Source organism: Sarcophilus harrisii, chromosome 5 (assembly GCF_902635505.1).
Source record: "Sarcophilus harrisii chromosome 5, mSarHar1.11, whole genome shotgun sequence".
Lineage (NCBI taxonomy): Eukaryota > Metazoa > Chordata > Mammalia > Dasyuromorphia > Dasyuridae > Sarcophilus > Sarcophilus harrisii.
Genome location: NC_045430.1, coordinates 2702787 through 2721742, shown reverse-complemented (window position 1 = coordinate 2721742; position 18956 = coordinate 2702787). Strand labels below are relative to the sequence as shown.

General features: G+C 51.3%; 1 protein-coding gene across 1 annotated transcript in view; it reads right to left on the bottom strand.

The window, feature by feature from the left end:
* The window catches only part of TBC1D22A (TBC1 domain family member 22A), a 268659-nt gene that overhangs the window by 31763 nt on the left and 217940 nt on the right, over positions 1-18956 (bottom strand). The window contains exon 12 of the mRNA XM_031941147.1: positions 13719-13814. Coding sequence (XP_031797007.1) covers positions 13719-13814 — 96 coding nt within the window. The remainder of the gene's footprint in view (positions 1-13718; positions 13815-18956) is intronic.

Here is an 18956-nt window from a genome sequence, read left to right as displayed (position 1 = left end):
GCTGACATAGTAGTGGGTCTTCTTACACTTAGTCCAAGGATCTTTCCATCGTCAATCTTGAATCAATGCACATCTGCCATGAGCAATATGCTATGGAAGGAGAATAAGCCAAAGGGCCTCCTCTTGAAGAGCTCCTAGTCAAAAGGCTGATATATCTATATAGATATGTAACTATATAACTGTACATCTAACTAATCATGAGAAATGGGAGCAGGAGCTAAGCACACAGGAGGGTTGATATAAGCAAAGAGATGGCATAAACTGAGAATGACAAGATCACAAGGACTCTCTTTATTCTTCCCCTTAGTCCTATAGGGACGAGTTCTGGAGATTAGCAGAAGAATAGAGATGCTACCTCAGGCCCAGATGAAGCCATCCCTTCTTGTCCTTTGGCGAGTCTGGTGGTCAAGGTGGGAAGATGCCCAGAAGAGCCACATGACCGCTTGCTGGGGATACTGGAGATAGAAGAATTCTTGCTCACACAGGGTTGAGGTGGCTGGCTCTGACTTTTAGCTCAGAGGGTCTAGGATGCCATGACTCTTACGTAACAGCAATCTTCCCAATGGAAGTCTAACTTTTATGACTGAAAATCCCAATGAAACATAACTGAGGCCTAAAGACAGTGGATTATCTGAGCACAATAACCAAGAGTCGCAACGCAATGGCATCCAGTAATTGATTATTTCTAGTAAGACTCTATATGAATCTGATCATTAATCCCATTAAGCCTCTGTTCTGCATGTAAACACAGCAAAACAGTCTTTCTGGCTTGGCTGGCTTCTGTTTGATTTCTTTTTTTACATAAGGTTTTAAGAGAAATCTGGGGGCCCTGAGCCTCAGCACTCTAAAGCTCATATAAATTATTTTTAAGCCTATTAAGTTTGACACAATCCCTATAAGTATTACCACCTGGAAATACTGTCAGGTCTAATCTGAAATTATCCCTACTAATATTCATGAAACCCTTTAAAGAAATAGTAGCTTATTTCCGGCACCAGGAAATTGAAGGGGCCTTGTTTACTAGCTGGAGTTACGTTCACAGCTTATAGGCCGTAAAATCCCTGGCCAATGGATTTCACACCAAAACAGAAGATCCCCCAGCTCTCCCTTCACCTCATGTGTAATCTGATTTCCATCCTTGATTTGTTTGGGGGCTTCTTTGAAAGCCTGTAAAAAGAGACTAAGTGATGGTGGGAGTGGGCTGAGGAGATATTTTAATAAGGCCCAGGATATAATTACATTTCTCCAGGGAGTGATGAGCTTTTGAAAGTTTATCCGCCGCAGATATCAAACACTATTAATGAGATAATAAGGGTCTCACAATTAATGATTTGAATGGTGGTTGTAATTTTTTCTTTAACAGGAAGACTCAGTCCTTTGCAGGAATGTAGGCAAGAAGAGAAATGCCGGCCAGACCATTTCATTTGTGCTCAGCTAAACCCCATCCTCATTCCCATCCATAAGGGCTTCTCCCTCCCATGGCTTTTTCATCTAACTCATCTTGTAAGGCTATCTATTTATCATTATCTATATCGGTATTTTAGCCTTGGCCCGTGTGAGAGCTCAGTTCCAGGAGGGCAAGGGCTATATTTAAACAAAAGTCTGTATCTCCCTAAGCTAAGTATAGGGACCTAGAGCCAGCAGGGGCTTAACAGGTATTTGTGGACTGGATAAAGGAAGAATAAATCCTGCCTACTTAGTCTTCTTGGGAGGAAGGAAGAGAGAAGACTTTAGAATACTCCAAAATCTAGAGGCCAGAGAAAAGGAGGTCCACAGAAGACCAATTAAAACAATGATAGACTGAATTATATGGACACTGTCCAAGTTGGGAGGGACCTGAAAGAATGCAATCCAATTAAACAAACATTTATTAAGCAATGGCCAGGCTCTGGGCCTCAAAGACACAAGGGAATGGTTATTACAATTTCCTGAGGAATATATCAGCAGCATGCATGTGCATGCACAGACACACACACACACACACACACACAAAAGAATACAGGATCAGATCTGGAGTTGGAAGAAACCTTAAAAAAGATAGTTCAACCCTCCATTAGTGCATGTAAATGTAAAGCACTTTAGCAACAGAAGTGCCACAAAGGGTGCTTTCTGGATAGGATTCAAGAGGCGAGGGCAGGGTCTTTTTCACTGGACCTCCAAAGGCAAGAAGCACAAAGCCTCTGAGCTCTGAATGAACCTGGGAAAAGCTGCATGGGCCAACCCAGATCTGAAGAGCAATAATTGCTCTTCACTTCTTCAAAGAAGGACCTTGAAGAGAGGAAGAATTCACTACTAAGGAAGTCTCTGGCCCTCAGCTCTCATCACCCAGAAGGTTTTCCTGACATCAAGCCTCTGTCTGCTTCTGCCACTCCCTACCCTCTGCGGTTATTACTTCTTTTATGTCCCCTGGGGCTAAGCAGAACAAAACTAACACCTCCCTCAAAGGAGAACCTTGGAACACAGTGCTAAGACTCCTGAGTCTTCTCTAAGCTAAGCATGTCCAGCTCCTTCAACTGATCCTCTACATTGTGGGAGATTTCTGATCTCCCCATCACCATGGCCTTCAGACCAAAGAAAGGAACATAAGATCACGGAGTTAGAACTAGAAAGGAGGTAAATGAACTCAAGCCCCTTACTTTACAAATGAAGAAACTGAGGCCTAGGTTACAGGTGACAGGATACCAATTTAGATCCTGTAATAGCAAGCCCAGCACTTCCCACTATAACTAATTAGCCCACAAATATCTATTAACCACCTCATGTGTGCCAGGCTTGTGAATGCTGCACACCCTATAACTCCTAAGGAGCTGAAGTTCTGATGGTGGATACAACAAGGTCGCACATAAAAGAGTTGATTCGAGGCATGGCACACAGCCAATGCAAAGGCAGGGAAATGGGAAATTGTGTTGAGGAACAGAGAGAGGGCAAGGAATAATGCCTGATGAAGCTGCAAAGAGAGACTAGGGTCAGACTGCATAGGAATTTAAAAGCCAAATGGAAGCTTGCATTTTATTTTGGAGTTGGTAGAATAGCACTATTACATGATCAGATCAGCATCTAAACAAAATTACTTTGGCAACAAGAGTAAGAAAGACTTGAGGCAGGGAGGCCAATGAGGAAGATGCTGCCTTAGTCCAGGTGGGAAAAGAGAGCTATTCTGGGATGGTGACAGGGTACACAAAGAAGGCCGTGGATGTAGTCAATGAGGGCAAAGAACAGTGTGGCTACCACTTCCAAATTTCAAGCTGTCATTTGCCCATCCCCATGTTTAACAAAAGAGGTGACTGAGGCACAGAGGCAAAGTGAGTACCAAGCCTATGAATTTCTTGCCCAATGTCCCTGTCCAGACCATACCAACAGATCTCCATTATTCTGTTACTGACATTTTAGCCTTGCATTTTGACAAACTGTCCAGAATGGCAGAAACTTTTTTTTTTTTTTTTAAAGAAATGGTATATGTGAAAAATCTTTCCCAAATGACCTTTAGTTGAAGAAACAATCTAGTAGGGGAAATATTGACATTAACTGTTTGAGGCCAAAGCCTCAGCTTCCAGAGCCCTCAGATGGCCTCACCACTGCCTTCAGCTAGTGAGCTGTCCGTGGTACTTTCTTAGTTAACTGAAGACTGAACTCATTTCTAAGAAGCTCTCAGTCTCTTACTGGGAGATTGAGCCTGTTTCCAAGAAGCCCTCAGTCTCATCACTGCCCTCCAGCGAGTGAGCTGTCCATGGTACTGACTGTTAATGGAGACTGAGCCTGTTTCCAAGAAGCCCTCAGTCTCATCACTGCCCTCCAGCGAGTGAGCTGTCCATGGTACTGACTCAGTTAATTGTTTGAAGACTGAGCCAGTTTCTAGGAAGCCCTCAAATAGTCTCATCACAGCCCCCCAGTGAGTGAGCTGTCCACGGCACCAAGACCACCCTTATCAGCATCACTCCTCCAGGCCCTGGGACGACCCTGGGGAGCTAGCTGGCAGCCTTCCTTCCCGGCTCCTTATCTCAGTTCAGGCTCCTTTGTTTTCTTTCTTGCTAATGCTAGCGGCACACAAGAATCCAGCTCCAAATAGAGCAGCTGAGATAACACATTCTCTTCCATGGAGATGATACATTACATTATCCCATTATCTCATTATTAGTAGTAAGATGGTAAAACCTCTTAATCACCTGCCCCTCCAAACACATAATTTCCCTTCTTTAAAATGATTTTAACTGTGCTTCAGAGGTGACATTACCTGAAATTTCATGTGCTTTCAAATAATAGCATTTTTTAAAAAGAGATCTGGCATATTATTAACCATCTGTCAGGATGATATCTGAAAATATGACAAAGAAATGAGTGAGCCAATGGAATGGGGCAGAGAGAACTCCAGAGACCTAAAACCCGTCACAGCTTCACCAGTTACTGGTTGTAGGACCTTGTGCTAGTCAACTCCTCTCTATGAGGTGGAGCTTCTTTTCCTGTAAAAGGGGTGGCCGAATCTAAGACCTTTCCTTCCTTCTAGGAACAGGAATTCTGAAAGACTCTGAGACGTTTCTTTGAATACCTGTTTTCAAAGATAGTGCTGAAAATCAAAGCCCTCTAGGTGTGGAGCTGAAAGGGATTTGGGTATTCATTGTCCCTGGGGAGCAGAAACCATACAAGTCTGCTTGTACACCTCCTTGGGGCAGCTCTTGGTCCCTCGCAAGCAGGGGAACCAGTCATCCTAGGGAGAAGCTCACAGCAAAGGGACCACCAGAGCTTGTTAAAAATGTGGTTGTGACTGTGGAAAGCTATGAGGAAAGATACTCACTGAGACCTGCTGCTATTAGCATGACAATTGCCCACAATGGCTGTCTGTCCAGGAGGCTCACTGCTAGTCTGGGATCATTCCAAGCAGGATGAGGGAGAAAGCAAGTGAGAGAGAGAGAGATCTCATAAGGTTTGGAAATGTAAACTCCCTTAGGCAGCTGTCAATTATTATAAATTTACTGTCAAAAACATCTTTCTGCTGAAGGAAGGAACATGTAAAGGAAGCCATGTGTGCAAGGTCTTCAAGCAATTCAAACTTTTCCCTTCCCAGGGGATAGAGGGGCCTGCTTCATGTCACCAATCTGTGAGATATCTTTCCATCAAAGATTGCCAGGGGGCAAGCAGCCCAGGAAGAGACTCCTTCTCCAGGGTTGTTTACAAGGGATCCCTGGCCCTAATTCTTTGCATACGAAACTTGGCAAGGCCCAAGATGGGCTTGTTTGTCTGTGGGAGATGTTCCACTTGTGGCTTTCTGGCCAGAGATCTGTCAGGGCACACAGTGGACGGAAAGCAATTTATCTCCAACACATTATTTCCTGGGCCTGAAACAGCCGTGAAAAGTCCTCTCCCTTACTGAGCAGCACACAGCACTGCCAGGCTGGGCCAAGGGAACACAGAATTTATGGCCCAAGCCGATTCACAAACCAGGCACACACAAGTCAATACAGTCGTTTTGATGTTGTTCAGAGAAAGCATGAGACTGTCCCTCCCAGCCAGACTTGGGCAAAGAGCCTCTGGTTGGACATAAACACGCACGGGGATGCTTTCAAGGAGATTTACACATAAAAACGTCCTGGGCTGCTGGGCTGGCCTGCTAGATCTTGATGTTCTGGCTGATGGGGCAAATGCTTCTAGGTCATTGCTGAATTTGCAGTTGGGCATCATCTCCAAGCAGAAAGAGAGCGCCAAACATGAAGAATTCACATTTACAGATTACTCTGATCAAACACTCTCTAAAAACGAGAGAATGGTGGTGTTTGTTATTCCTGCTCTGACCATATGTATTTATCAGCTCTGGATGGAGAGACCAAGAACATCCAGAGGCTGGGCACTCCCATTGACTCCCCAGATCTAGCAGCAGGGTCAGGGAAGACAGAGGAAGAGCAAGGACATATCATTCCTGTCCCTGAGCCTCATGGCCCAGGTTGTCCACCAGACTGCACCACAAACTGCCCATTACAAAATCCAAGCTGTGTGACATCAATTGATTTCTCATCAAATCAAAACTGGACTTTGTTCAATCCCACTTTTCATGGCCTTTATTATTTTTCATCTCTAAGGTATACTTGCAGACAGTTGGGTATCTCAGGAGGTAGACTGCAGCCTAGAATCAGGAAAACCCAAGTTCAAATATGGCTTCTGACACTTCATAGCAATGGGACTCTGAGAGAACTTTACCTCTATCTGCCTCAGTTTCCTCATCTGTAAAATAGAGAAAATAACAGTCTCTCTGCCAAGTCAGATCAAGCTTTAAAGTTCTCAGCATAGAACCTGGCAAACAGTGAGTATTCTATAAAATTTTCGCTGCTATCTATGTGAGTCTATCTCACTATCTATGCTATTTATGTGAGTCTAAGAAAATGCTGCTCCTCCAGGGCCTCTCCTCTGCCCCCAAGCAGGGGTGCTCACTCCTTCCTGTGGCACTTTGACAGTTTCCTCTCCTTCTCCACATCTCTCCATGGAGCCAGGCTGGACAGATGTTTTCTCTGAGTCAGCCCTGCTGCACTGTCTCAGGGTCTCGACTGGCCCTGGTCTGTTATGCTTGGATTACCTTTTATTTCTCCCCCAATCCCCCTGCCCCATCATGAACATCACCTCTTCTAGGCAGCCTACTCTCATCACAGGTTGGTCAGAGCCCCAACAAAAAAAACATTGCATTTGTGGCTCTCTATTGGGTTCCCTCTTAGCCCAGGCTGACCCAGTGATTGATCATGATGCTCCATTTCATGACAGATTTTTTTGACGGATGGACTGACTTCCCGCCTGGGAAGTCCTGGATGGCCTCAGGGATACAGGGGCCCAGAGAGAGAAAGGGCTCTAAAGTCATCTGCAGTCCAATGCCTACAGCCAGACTGTGGTGGCACTTCTCTTAGGCACCTGGGAGCCCAGGAAGGGCACTGTGCCTGCCGTGTTCTTTCTGTCCCATGGCCGCCTACAGCTGGACAGACCCTCTGAGGCCCTTGTGCCTCCCACCAGCTGAAAAATTCCTTGAAGACAGGTACGGTGTCTTCTTTATTCTTTGGGCTTCCAGCAGCAAGCACTAGACCTCAGTACCCAACAGGCACTTCATAAAGAGGCAGCCAGGGTAAAACCACAGTGCCCAGAGAGCTGGCCTGGGGTCAAATGGCACCTCGGACACTTCCTAGTGTTGGGAGCCTGGGCAAATCGCATCACCAATCTCTGTGAGCCTCAGCTTGCTCATCTGTTAAAAGGCAATCACAAAAGCCCCTGGCTTCTCTCAGGGCCACCATAAAGATCAGAGACAATGGTGCTTGCTGAAAAGAACTAAGCAAGAAGTCATTAGGAATAGGACGGGTCTAGGTTAAATGAGTAACTGGCACCCTGAACCCAGAACCCAGCAAGGATGTGTCAGAGCCAAAATTCTAGATTCTATCCATCGTCCTCCTCCAGCACATCCATGTGGATTGCCCAGAGCAAGGCAGAACAGGGAGGAGCAAAAGAGACGGCTCCCTTGGGTTGTTCTTGCTGCTCTTCAAGGCCCTTCATCCCCAGCCCCAACTATAGCCAGGACTGCATGCCTGCTGGGCCGGGGGCACCCCACGCTCCCAGATGAGGAAGGATCCCACATGCTCACTCCTCTGCACTCTCCCCCCACACTCTTTAGCAGAGGCACGGATGCTGGCTGCCTTTGGCCAGCGCTCTAGAACCCAGCAGCAGACTGATTCATTCCCTCCCTCTGGTCTCTCTCTCTCTCTTGCCTTTTTGTCTGTGACTGTCTCTCACACACACATACACGCACACACACATGCATACACAGAGGCCTTCTTCAAATACCAGGCAGAATGTGTGGCCAGGTCAGTCTCTCACACAGATACAGAGAAGAGCATGGGCTGGGGAGAACAGCTGAGTTCTTGGTCCTAAGCCTACTCTGGCTCCCCTATCCCCAACAAAGTGTTCACTGACATTTTATGAGAGGAATGAAGCTACAGGGGTTTCAATCTGCTATTCACTGACACATGATAAGTTGCATTTAAGTTGGGTTCATACAGACACTGTCGTGACCCATCAGGGCAGATTGGGGCCCCCTCCAGTTTTCTTCACCTTTATCTGGTTCTATGCTCTGGACAGCTCCTTTCCCTGCTACTGAGACTCCTGACTAGTCAAACAGACCCCTGCTCTGGCCCTCCTTGGGGGGCCAAACTAGCCTCCTAAGCTCAGAATCCCAGAAGCCCCAGGGAGGCAGCTGGTTAAGTTTGGGGTGTGGCCATCAAGGGATATGGCCAGCCAGCTGATCCAACTCTGCAGAGACAAATCACTCAGAGACATGATTTAATAAAAAAATCTATTTGGAGAAAGCCACTGGGACCAAAATCAATTTTCTGCAGTTCTGGGCAGACTTCAATTTTCTTTTCTCTGTCTCTATGTGTGTTTGTCTTTCTCTCTCTCTCTCTCTCTCTCTCTCTCTCTCTCTCTCTCACTTTCCCCTCCTGTCTTCCTTCCCTCCTTTTCTCATGTTCCCTCCTTTTCCTTTCTTACTTGTTTCCTCTATCCCTCTTCTCCCAATTAGCTCAAAATTTCAGTTCTTAAAAAGGAAAAAGAAGTATGGCCAGACACCAATATTCATGAACTAATTATCTATCCAACAGTACTTTCTTTGGCAAAGGCTATAAATCCATGTTGGTTCAATAAAGGGTGCTTGTCTTTAAGAGCCTGAAGCCCTGGGTTCCAATCCTGAAAGGGACCAGCAGGCTCCCGCCCTCTGAGCCTTGGCTTCCCCCCCACAACAGTATTTGTAGCCCTTCCTGCCTTCTCTTTGGGAGGAGCCTTCTGGAGAGGCTGAGACGGGACAACTAAACGACAAGTCCGTTTTCTCATCACACCCACTTTCTAGACAGCTAAGTGGCCTTCCCCGGATCCCACAAGCAGCGAGGGTGAGGACCCAGATGCAGCCTCAGGGTCCCCCAATGCCCAGACCCCAGTGAGTTCCCTGCCACTCTGTCATTTACCTCTTTGTTATCACAGAATTATAAAAGACTCCCTGATCCTGAAGGTGCTAGGTGGCAAGCTGCCCAAAAATGGCCCGAGTTTGGCCTCCTTCCACATCCCCACTGTTTAGTACAGGGCCCAGCACACAGAAAGCACTTAATAAATGCTCGTTGAGTGATTGATGCTGAGCATGCGGTCCACCCTCCTTGTGCCAAAGACTTGGGACGAGAGGCCTCGCCCCAAGCAGCCTGGCTCATTAAGTGGGAGGGGAGGCAGCAGCAAGGACTCCCTGGGCTCTGCCCGGTAGAACGGAAGCTCCTCTGGGAGCAGCGGAGAGGCACAAGCCGGGCCATGGGGACAGGGCTGCCCACAGCTGACTCATCTGGGCTGGCCGGCCTTCCCGCCAGTTACCTGGGCTCCTGACACCCCAGGCCAGGCAGGGGACCAGGGCAGAGCCCTCACTTGGGTGTGTGGCCGGCAGGGGCGGCTGCCCTGAGAGAGGAACTGATGGCAGCCTCTCATCAGACAGGGCGGGCAAGACTAATGTACCCGGCACTTGGCACTCTTGGAGACCCCAGACACACGGGACTCCCGCTACCTGCCACCAGGGTCCTAGTGAGTCAGGAGCACTTGGTAATCCCTCCTAAAAAGCACATGGTTCCTCTCAGAAGTCATTAGGCAAGAAGTAGGCGTGTTTTTAACCAACACAAAAGAAAGACTTCCCAAAAATGTTTACAAGAATTACTGTCTCAGTCACGCGCTAAGAAAAACTCTGAAGAGATTTTTTAAGAGGCAATTTCCAGTGTTGAGAATCGTGCCACGAGCGCCTCTCCTTCAGGCCAAAAATAAACCCGGCTTCCCTTTCCCTCGTTAAGGCCAGTGGGACGGAGGCGAGGCTTTCTCCCTTCTCCGCACATTAAAGAACGACACTTTCCCTGGTGTTGGAAAAGGGGGCGCGGGGACACACGAAAGCCGCCTCCAAGCCTCTTCTGTAATAGTGAAAGCGCAGGAGGGCCCGTATCAGAATGAATCCAAACAGAATCCGCGTTAGACAAAGGCACGCTCTCTCTAGACTCTGCGCCAGGAACTTCCCGAGGTCAGGCGGCTGGCTGCGAGGGGAGGTGCTCCGGGAGCCACAGGAGGAGGATGGCCGCTCATCCTGGCCTGTGACAGCCGATTCCCTTCGGGGTGAACTAACTCTGTCTGAGCCCTGGGCAAGGCTCCGGGCCCTCTGAGGGGAATGGCCGCGGCTGGGGGGGGAGGCCCTGGGGGGCAGGATCACCAGGCGAGAGGCTTGAGCCCCCCACGGTCCCCCGCCCACCAAGCTTACTTGTCCCTGGCCCAACAAGTTCCTGTCTGAGAGCCGTTGCGGCCCTGGTAGGGCGCGGGCCCCCTGCCCTCAAAGTGTGCACAGTTTAGGGAAGGAGGAGGACACGCAGAGGCAAACTCACCAGAAAGGCAGCCGGGCCTCAGAGCGGACAAATGGGGCAAGGAGCAGGAACTTCTCTTTGGGCCCATGTCGGGACCCCGGGTGGAAGTGGGTGAAAACCCAGGATGAGGCAAGACTTCAACACCAAACCCCATCCAGATGGGAATTCTGGGGAGGGTACGGGAGGCCAACAGCCACGGAACGGCGGCAGCTGGAGCCCTGCCGGCACCAAGAAGGGCCCTCCCTGTGCATCCAGGAGGAGAGGTGAGAGGCTGTACCCACAGCAACCCCAGCCTCGCAGAGGGCAGAGCTGCAAGCCCAGGTTTCTCTTGCCCTCTGACCCTCCCAAATTCTGTGGGCAGGAAAGCCCCACTTTGGGGCGGTCCCATGCCTCCCCTTCTGCAGTCAGCTCATCATCACTCTCCGAACGTTCAAAGATTATTTTAAATCACCCCAGAGCCTCATTATATAATCCTCATCCCTTTCATCTTTTCTTAAAGTTTTCTTTTTCAAACCTTTAATCATTTCTTACTGAGAAAGTTGCTATTTAAACTTAGCCAAGTCTGCCTCAATTTTCTCAGAACAGACTGAACTTTGAAACTCTATGCCCATTATAGTAATGAGGAGTATAATTTAATAAGGAGTACTCATTTTCAACCATTTGAAAGGAAAATGACAAGCTGGTATTTATGTGCTGGGAACAAGATGGAAAAAATGTTCTCGATTTGAAGGGCATCCCCACGGCTATGACACCTTACCATTGTCAGCCCACGGCATCGCTCCTGTTGGCCTGAGCCGTGTTGAGCCTCCCCTCGCCTTCCCTCCCCTCCCCAGGAGATACCCAGGCTGTGCTTGCATTGGGCAAGGAGCAGGATCGAGGCAGGGTCTTCCCTTGGGGCCCTGCAGGAGCTCCAGAAAGGGCAAGAAGAAATCCGGCCCAGCAAAGTGTCTGAGGGAAGGTGCCACCAGGGCCCCTCTGGCTCTGAGCCTGTGAGACAGTGCTGCGTCACAAGCTGCTCGGTCCTCCTCCAGCCCCGGCCATGCCAGGTAATGCCCCCTGGGCCCCTGGAGCTGGGCCACTCGAAGCCTTCCTCCTCCCCCTCAGGGCCTGCCCTTGGGATGGGTCGGGGTTGGGGTCGGGAAACGTCCCCAAATGTTGGCTTGTGAGAACCCACATGTGACTCCAAGCCCGATGCGCATTCTCCCATCCCTCTGCTGATACTCAGGGCATGCAGGTGGGGAGTGGGGGGATGGGCAGGACTGAAGTACAACCAACAGGAACCATCCCCCTTCTGGGGAGGCAAAGCTCATTGGGGAAGGGCCTTGGTTGTTCTTTGCCATCTCCGAGCCGATGAGGGGGGTGGCCCAGCCCCAGAGTCTCCGGGGCCCCTTCCAGCCCCAGGGTCCGGGAGCCTTCTACCCTTCATTTCTCTGTGTCTCTGCTATTTACCTGCAGGAGAACCAGCTTCCGGGCAGGGCCTCTTGCATTTTATTCTGGAGTCTCTAACAGCTAGCAATGTCTGGTACACCGTAGGCACTTAGTAAATGCTTGCCCAATTGTTGCTGGGGAACACGGACTGTCAGGGTTGAAAGGGAATCTAAGCACAGGAGGCCGCACTGGAGCCTTCGGGATGCCATGCTACTAGTGCTGGGGACTCCACGAGCACAGCCCCAGCACCCAGGACAGGGCCAAAGCCAGCATTTAGCACCTTTTGGGGTAACTGAACAGGGTCCGCAGCAAGGAAAGGTGAAAGCCTCCGTGTCTTCTCTGCTCCATCATCAGAGCACATCCAGAAGAGCCAGATCTGAATCCTGCACCAACACTCACTAAACTCCTGGTAAGCCCCTGGCCCCGGACAAGAGTCAAACCACCTGGTCTTGTTGTGAAGACCCACGATGCGTGGGAGAAAGGCCCCTCGACTCCACCCACTGGCCATCACAGTAGTCACCTCTCCCTGGACGGCTCCTTCCTGATGCTTCATCCTTTCAGACGTGTGATCAGACCATTCCCTTTGACTGCCTCAGATGGCTGGGGACTAACTCCTCAGCCTTGCATTCAAGGCTCTCCTCAGTCTGGCCCCAGGTGACCATTTCTAATCCCTGCACTCCACGCACTCTCCATTTCAGCTAGACCGGATGGTCGGCTCCTCCCCAAACTCTCCTTGCTCTTCTCATTTCCAAGAAGCAGCAAGTAGCAGAGGCTGTTGCTTGTACTTATGATGCAGCCCTCCTCAGCCACCCATCCATCTATCCCTTCCTCTCTCCTTTTTCCCTCCTTCCCTCTATCTTTCCATCCATTCATCCATCCCTTCCCCCATGTATCCCCCACCCACTCACTCATCCATCCATTCATCCCTCACTCTACCCATCCCTGTATCCACAGCCACCCAGCCATACTCCCATCCCTTTACCCACCCACCCACTATTTCCTTTCATTCCACAAACTTTAGGTATCAATGGTGTCAAGAACAACATTAAGTTCTGGAGAAAGAAAGACAGATGTGGAGGAATTCTTGCCCCTGAGGAGCTCACAGTCTTTCAGATTCCTCCAGAGCAAGAACACTCCCCCATGTGGAATAACTTGAAGAAGAGTCACCAAGGGCATCACTGAGCATGGAGCACCGGGCCTAGAGTCAGGAACATTTGGCATCCTGAGTCAATCCATCCTCAGTCACATGTGAGCTGAATGACCCTGGGTGGCCGTCTGCCCCCATGAGCCTCAGGGGGAGGAGGTTCAAACCCATGAGTGAGGAGAAGCTCTTTGCCGGGCTCACAGCACTGTACAAAGGTCACCTTTGACCACCGTAGTTGTTATTTCAAAGACACGGGGCCTCAGAGCCAATGGGAGCAGAGGGGCAGCCCCACAGAAACAGAAGGTCGAAGGGGTCTCGGAGGGCACCCGTGCAAGCCTGGAGTCATTTCTTTTACATCTTCCCTCGAAATCGCTCATCCAACCTGAAGCCTTCCAGGAACAAGGGCTCACGACCTTCCCACGATCTCTACAGGCACCTCCCGATTTTGCCATCCAAGACGGAGCAAAACAAATGGAACCCTGCGCCTCCCAGAACACATCTCTTACATGGGGGGAGCAGTGGGGAGGGGGAGGTACTCGCTCCCTTCTGCCCGTCTGCGCCCCTCAGGCTGCCGGCACGCTTCCGAGGAGAACAGCCTGCAGGTCTCCCCACCGGCCCTCTAAGGGACCCTCGAGAAGAGCCGGGGGCTCTCCTTCCAAGCCCTTCACAAACAGCCCAGAGATGCAAACTCTCACCAGCTTCTCTGCCCTCCACCCCAGAAAACCCAAGCTTGGGCCCATGGAGAGAAAGCTGCGACTTACTTGGAAATCTTTTTCTTCCAGAATCTCCTTTCTCCATCTCATGAGGAAAGCCGCACACACGTACAGGTGGAAGTGAGAAAAGCCCTCCGGTTCGGACTGAAAAACATGCCAAGAAACAGACAAGAGACCTGTGAATGAGCCGTCCCGTGTGAGCCCCTCACCTGGGGGCTCCCCAAGTGGTCCCGCCCCCCCCCAAAGGGGCTCGCGGGGGCCAAGAAGAGGCAGCTCCCTGGCTCAGCCCCTCCACCCCACCTCCGCATTAGCAAAATGGGGACAGCCTTCTCCCTCACAAGACTGTCTGTCAGTGGGATTAGACTGGGCCGTTTCAGCTCCACTCACGCGAAAGCACGCCCCAGGCCCAGGGAGGCCAGGCTTCTGGTGCCAGGCTGGGAGCCTGCGGTGGCCACTCCACAGCACAAACCAGGCCTGACTACTCCCTGGCAAGAGCACACGCATTGCCTCCTCAGAGGGGGGGATAGAGGGTGCCCGCCTTAACGCCTCCCCTACTGAGGACTCAAGGTCCAAGCTGCCAGGGGCCTGACCTTCCAGCCCTCATTACACAGAGGGGGAAACTGAGGCTCACAAGGGCACGGGGGCAATGGGGCCCAGCCAGGGTTTGGACCCGGGTTACCTGGTGGTAAGGGCTCTGCTCCACTCAATTAGCAAGCACTCATTAGGCACTTGCTGTGTGCAGGGCCCCATGCTAAGCTTTGGAAGTGCAAGCCCAGTAGCAAGAGGGTCCTGCCCTCAGGGAATGGGCCTTTTATCAGAGGAGACTATACTGACATGCAGAACACACACACACACACACACACACACACACGTGTCACAGGGGGCTTTTCAGGGCGCAGGGAGAGAGAGGGAGATGGGAAAGGTTGCTCTGAGCTTTGTTAAGCAACTTTGGGAGGTGAGCTGGGAGCAGGCCCAGGGCTGGAGGCAGGCCCAGCAGGGGTCTGAAGGAAGAGCTCCGATCTGGCAGCAGAGTGGGCATGTGGGGTGGATGTGAGGGAGGCAGCAGGGAGGGCACCGAAGGAGGACCCAGGAGAAAAGGAAGTTGGGGCTTTGGGGCCCAGCTAGAAATCAGGGGTGCCCAATGAGATACGGTGGGAAGGAGCCAGGAGAGAGGAGGTCCCAGGGGTTAAAGCACAGGGAGCTTCAGCAGGATGGTCTCAGTGATCGCCAGGAATCCCTGGTGCTCCGGGGAAGGCAGAGGCGAGGAGTCCAACTGCACAAGCTTGACAAGGGAGTACAGGGAGGGGAGGGGGCAGCAGGTGTAAGCAGCTTTTAAAGGGGAGCCACAAAAGAGCAGAGACATGGGGCCAAGCCACGGGACCCCTGGAGAGATGATTGGCCCGGACAGAAGGATGTGGGAGCCTGGGGGAGTTCAGGGGAGGAACCAGTAGCCAGATGAAGACCAATCTTAGCAAGAGTGGGGACAACGCTGTTAAATAAAGGGCAGCAAGTGAGTGCCCTGCAGAATGGCAAAGGGCTGCACATGCTGCCCAGAAGGTGGATCTGGTCTGGTCAGGAAGGGCTGTTACAGGACACAGGCTCCAGACGGACAGGTGACCCGGAAATAAAAACTCCAGGGAGCTGCCCCAAAATTACCCATCAGAAAGATGGAGATGGGAGACATACATGCTCACGGCCACATAAGGAATGAGAGCAGAGCAGAAGAGAAAACTTGGATTACGTCAGATTAAAAGGATCGGGGATTTTTTGCATAAACATATCTAAGAATGAAAAGATTAAAAGGGAAACAGTTAAGTGGGGGAATGATTTGTATCAAGTTTCTCTGATAAAGGTCTCATTTCCAAAATACATAAGGAACTGATTTAAATTTATAAGAAAGCAAGGCATTCACCAGGAGATGAACAGTCTGAGCATTGAAGGGACGGTTCCCAAGGGAAGAGACCCAGGCTATCTCTGGCCATATGAAAAAATGCTCCAAATTAGAACCAATTAGGGAAATGCAAATTAAAGCAATTATGAGATTCTACTTTGGACGCATCAGATGGACAAAGGAGACAAAAAAAAAAGGAAAACGATCCACAGGGGAGGGCCAGAGAGAAAAGTGGTTCATGGACGCACTATGGGTGGACCCATGGATGGACACAACCATTCTGGAAAGAAATGTGGAAAAACACAGAAAACTGACTGAACAGTGCCTGCTCAGACATACTTTCTCCCCCCATACTTCCGCTGGGTCTTTACTGGAAAGAAACCAAAGGAGGCAATAAACATTTATGCAGCACTTACTGTGTGCCGGGCGCTGCGCTAAACACTTTACAGACTGTTTTATCTGATGCTCACAATAACCGCAGGAAGTGGGGGCTGTGCTGAGCCTGATGTCACAGCTGAGATCAATAGGGTAAGTGACTTACCCCAAGTCAGCGAGCTATGACGCCTCTGGGGCTGGATCTGAACTCAGGTTTTCCCGACTCTAGGCCAGGTGGCACGCGTTACGGCGCATGAATGTGATGGAGAATGCATTTGCCAGAAGACACGAGCGGAGATGGACTCTGCAGGGAGACGCACAAGAAGGGAGACAGAGGGGAGGATGGGACCGGAGCCGCTCGGATCGCAGAAGGGGAGGGTGAGGGGGCTCGTGCAAATGGTGCTGGATGAAACGGGCCGGGAGAACCGCATGCAGGGGCCGTAGCAGCCACCCGCCAGACACGGGGCGCAGACGGCTGCAGGACCATCCACGATTCCAGCTCGCAGAGGTGCACAAGGAGACACACACACCCTCGCAGGCAGCCACAGAGGCCGGATGTCTGGCTTGACTACACACATGTGAACAAGAAATTTATCTTTTTCCTCCCAATGGGAGGCAGGGTGGGAGGGAGAGAAAATAGATTTCTGTTCCTTAAAAAACAACAACAACATAAAGGCTGGGGCGGGGGCACTAAAGATGTGAAATACTGCAGATCCTTTCCCCTGGAGTTGCTGTATCATTATTAGTTTTTCTTGACTGTTTGACTTGGTTATGAGAGACCTCGCGGGAGGAAGTGGGAGTGATCCGTAAGCGTTTCTGGTTGTTAAAACAAAGTACATCAATAAAACTTTAAAAAGGAGGAGGCAGGCTCAGGCTCCAGGTCTCCCCTGGAGGAAGGCGCCTCGCTGGCTTCCACGAGGAGGCCTGGGGGGGCATCTCTCAAAGCCGGAGAAGCCTCTCACCCGACCGATGCCAGGAGCCTCTGGTAAGAGGCTGTAGGACAACATGGGGCAACACTGAACTTTATGGCTGCAAGTACAGTATCTCTCTTCGGCGTGTGGGGAATTATATTAAAATAATCCTTAATATAGAAAACTTTTGGCCTTCATGAGGCTTAATGAGGACAAAAGGTTCAGCTGGCGGGCGGGTACGCCCTGCAGGAGGAAGAACGCGGCTCCTCCCCAGGATCGCGGCCATGGCAGCTTTTCCTTGACGGCAGAAGGAGCCAGGCTGCCGCGGGGGCCGCAGGACGCCGGAGATCCAAACGCCGCACCGGGCTGCCAAAGCCTGGCATCCACACCCGGCAGCGGCCTTTGTCCCTCTCATGCTTATTGGTGGGCGTCAGACGCCTCCAAGCGATCACTGACTCGGGCTCACTCTGCCGAGGATTCCTTCGGCTTCTGCGGCGTACCAAGCCAAGGGCAAAGGGAAGTGACTCTGGCAAGGGCTCCCGGAAGCCCCTTCTTCTTCTCCAGGGGGAGACGCTTCCCTGAGGGCAGGTGCCCGAATCGCTTCCTTGGGAGACCACGGGCCTGGAGTGCCCAAGAACCTGGCACTTCCTGGCACGGGGAGGGGAGCCCCCAAGCAGAGGCACTGGTGACCTTCCAGGGACGGAGCACAAACAGCATAGGGATTAACACCGCAGAGCCTCTAGATTGCCCTGGCTCCAAGCTTCAGGGCCAGGCCGGGGAGCTAAGGCCAGGAGCCTAAGCAGCCCGGCAGCTTGGGAAGGGGAAGGCTTGGTCCCAAGCTGCACGAACAGGAAGCAGCAGAGCAGGATCTGAATCCAGGGCCCCCAACTCCAAATCCCACCTCACCTCCCTTCCAGCATTTCTGCTTTGGGATATTCTCCCCACCAGGCGTGCGGTCACACTGAGGACGCCTTTGATGGAGATGTTGTGTATGTAACAATAAAAAGCGCCCCAAATAAGACACAGGGTGTGTCCGCCCGCCCAGGAGTCACCAACACTGATCATTTCCAAGTCCTACCTATTCCCCAGGCACCGGAGAGACAGAGGCAAGGAGGCAGCGGGGAAAATGCAGCTGCATAAAGGGATGAGCGCCCTTGGGGGGCTGCATCAACCAGGGGCCCGGCACGAGCGCAGTGCTCCGGGACCTCTCGGACAGCTGGGCCACTAAGCCCCCCCCCCAGCCCCCGGGGAGGGGGAGGGAAGGGAGACTGGTCTTGCTGAGTCAGGCTCGGAGGCCCACCAAGGGCTCCCTCCGGATTGTCACCGCAGGCAGCGAGGCCCTGAGAACGAGACCTTCTCCCAAGGGGCCCCAAAAGGCGAGCTTCCAAGCCGATGCCATCCCTGCCAGGCTCCGGAGCCTGGTCCCCAGGGACTGACTGGCTTTGGGGCAGGGCTGCCCACGGTGGGAGGGGGAGCAAGAGGCCCTCCTCAGCCCTAAACTGAAGGAAGGTCCATCAGTGCTCACCGGATCACCCAGCGCTGAGCAAGGAAGCCCTGGCACCTCCTCCCAGAAAACCTCCTCACTTTCTGAAGGCCGAGCCAGGGACCAGCAGGCTACGGCACAGCCGTTACCCAAGAAAGAGGCACACCCACACTTTGTCTCTGGGGGTGGACGGGGGTGTCTCTCTGTTTCAGTCTCTCTCTGTATCTGTCTTTATGCCTCTTTGTCCCTCTCAATCTCTCTCTTTTTTGTTAGTCTCTGCCTCTGTCTGTCTCTGTTTCTGTCTCTGTCTCTGTCTCTATCTGAAATAGGGGGGGAAAAAAGCCATCACATTGAGTTTGATCTAACAGAAATGATGGAACCAACCCAGCCGTGCCCCTTTGATTGCCGCATTAAGCTTTTCTTAAAATTCCTGGAACTCAGCTTAAAAACCACCTGCCTCCTGAGCCCAGAGCCAGGTACCCAGCAGGTGCTAAATAAAAGCTTTTATTGATTCCTCAGAAAGGAGAATGCTGGAATTCACAACGAACGTGGTACATTTTGTCACTTCCCCCTAACTCTCTCCTCTCCCCAAATGCCAGTGGCTGAGTCCTCCCAGTTCACAGCCA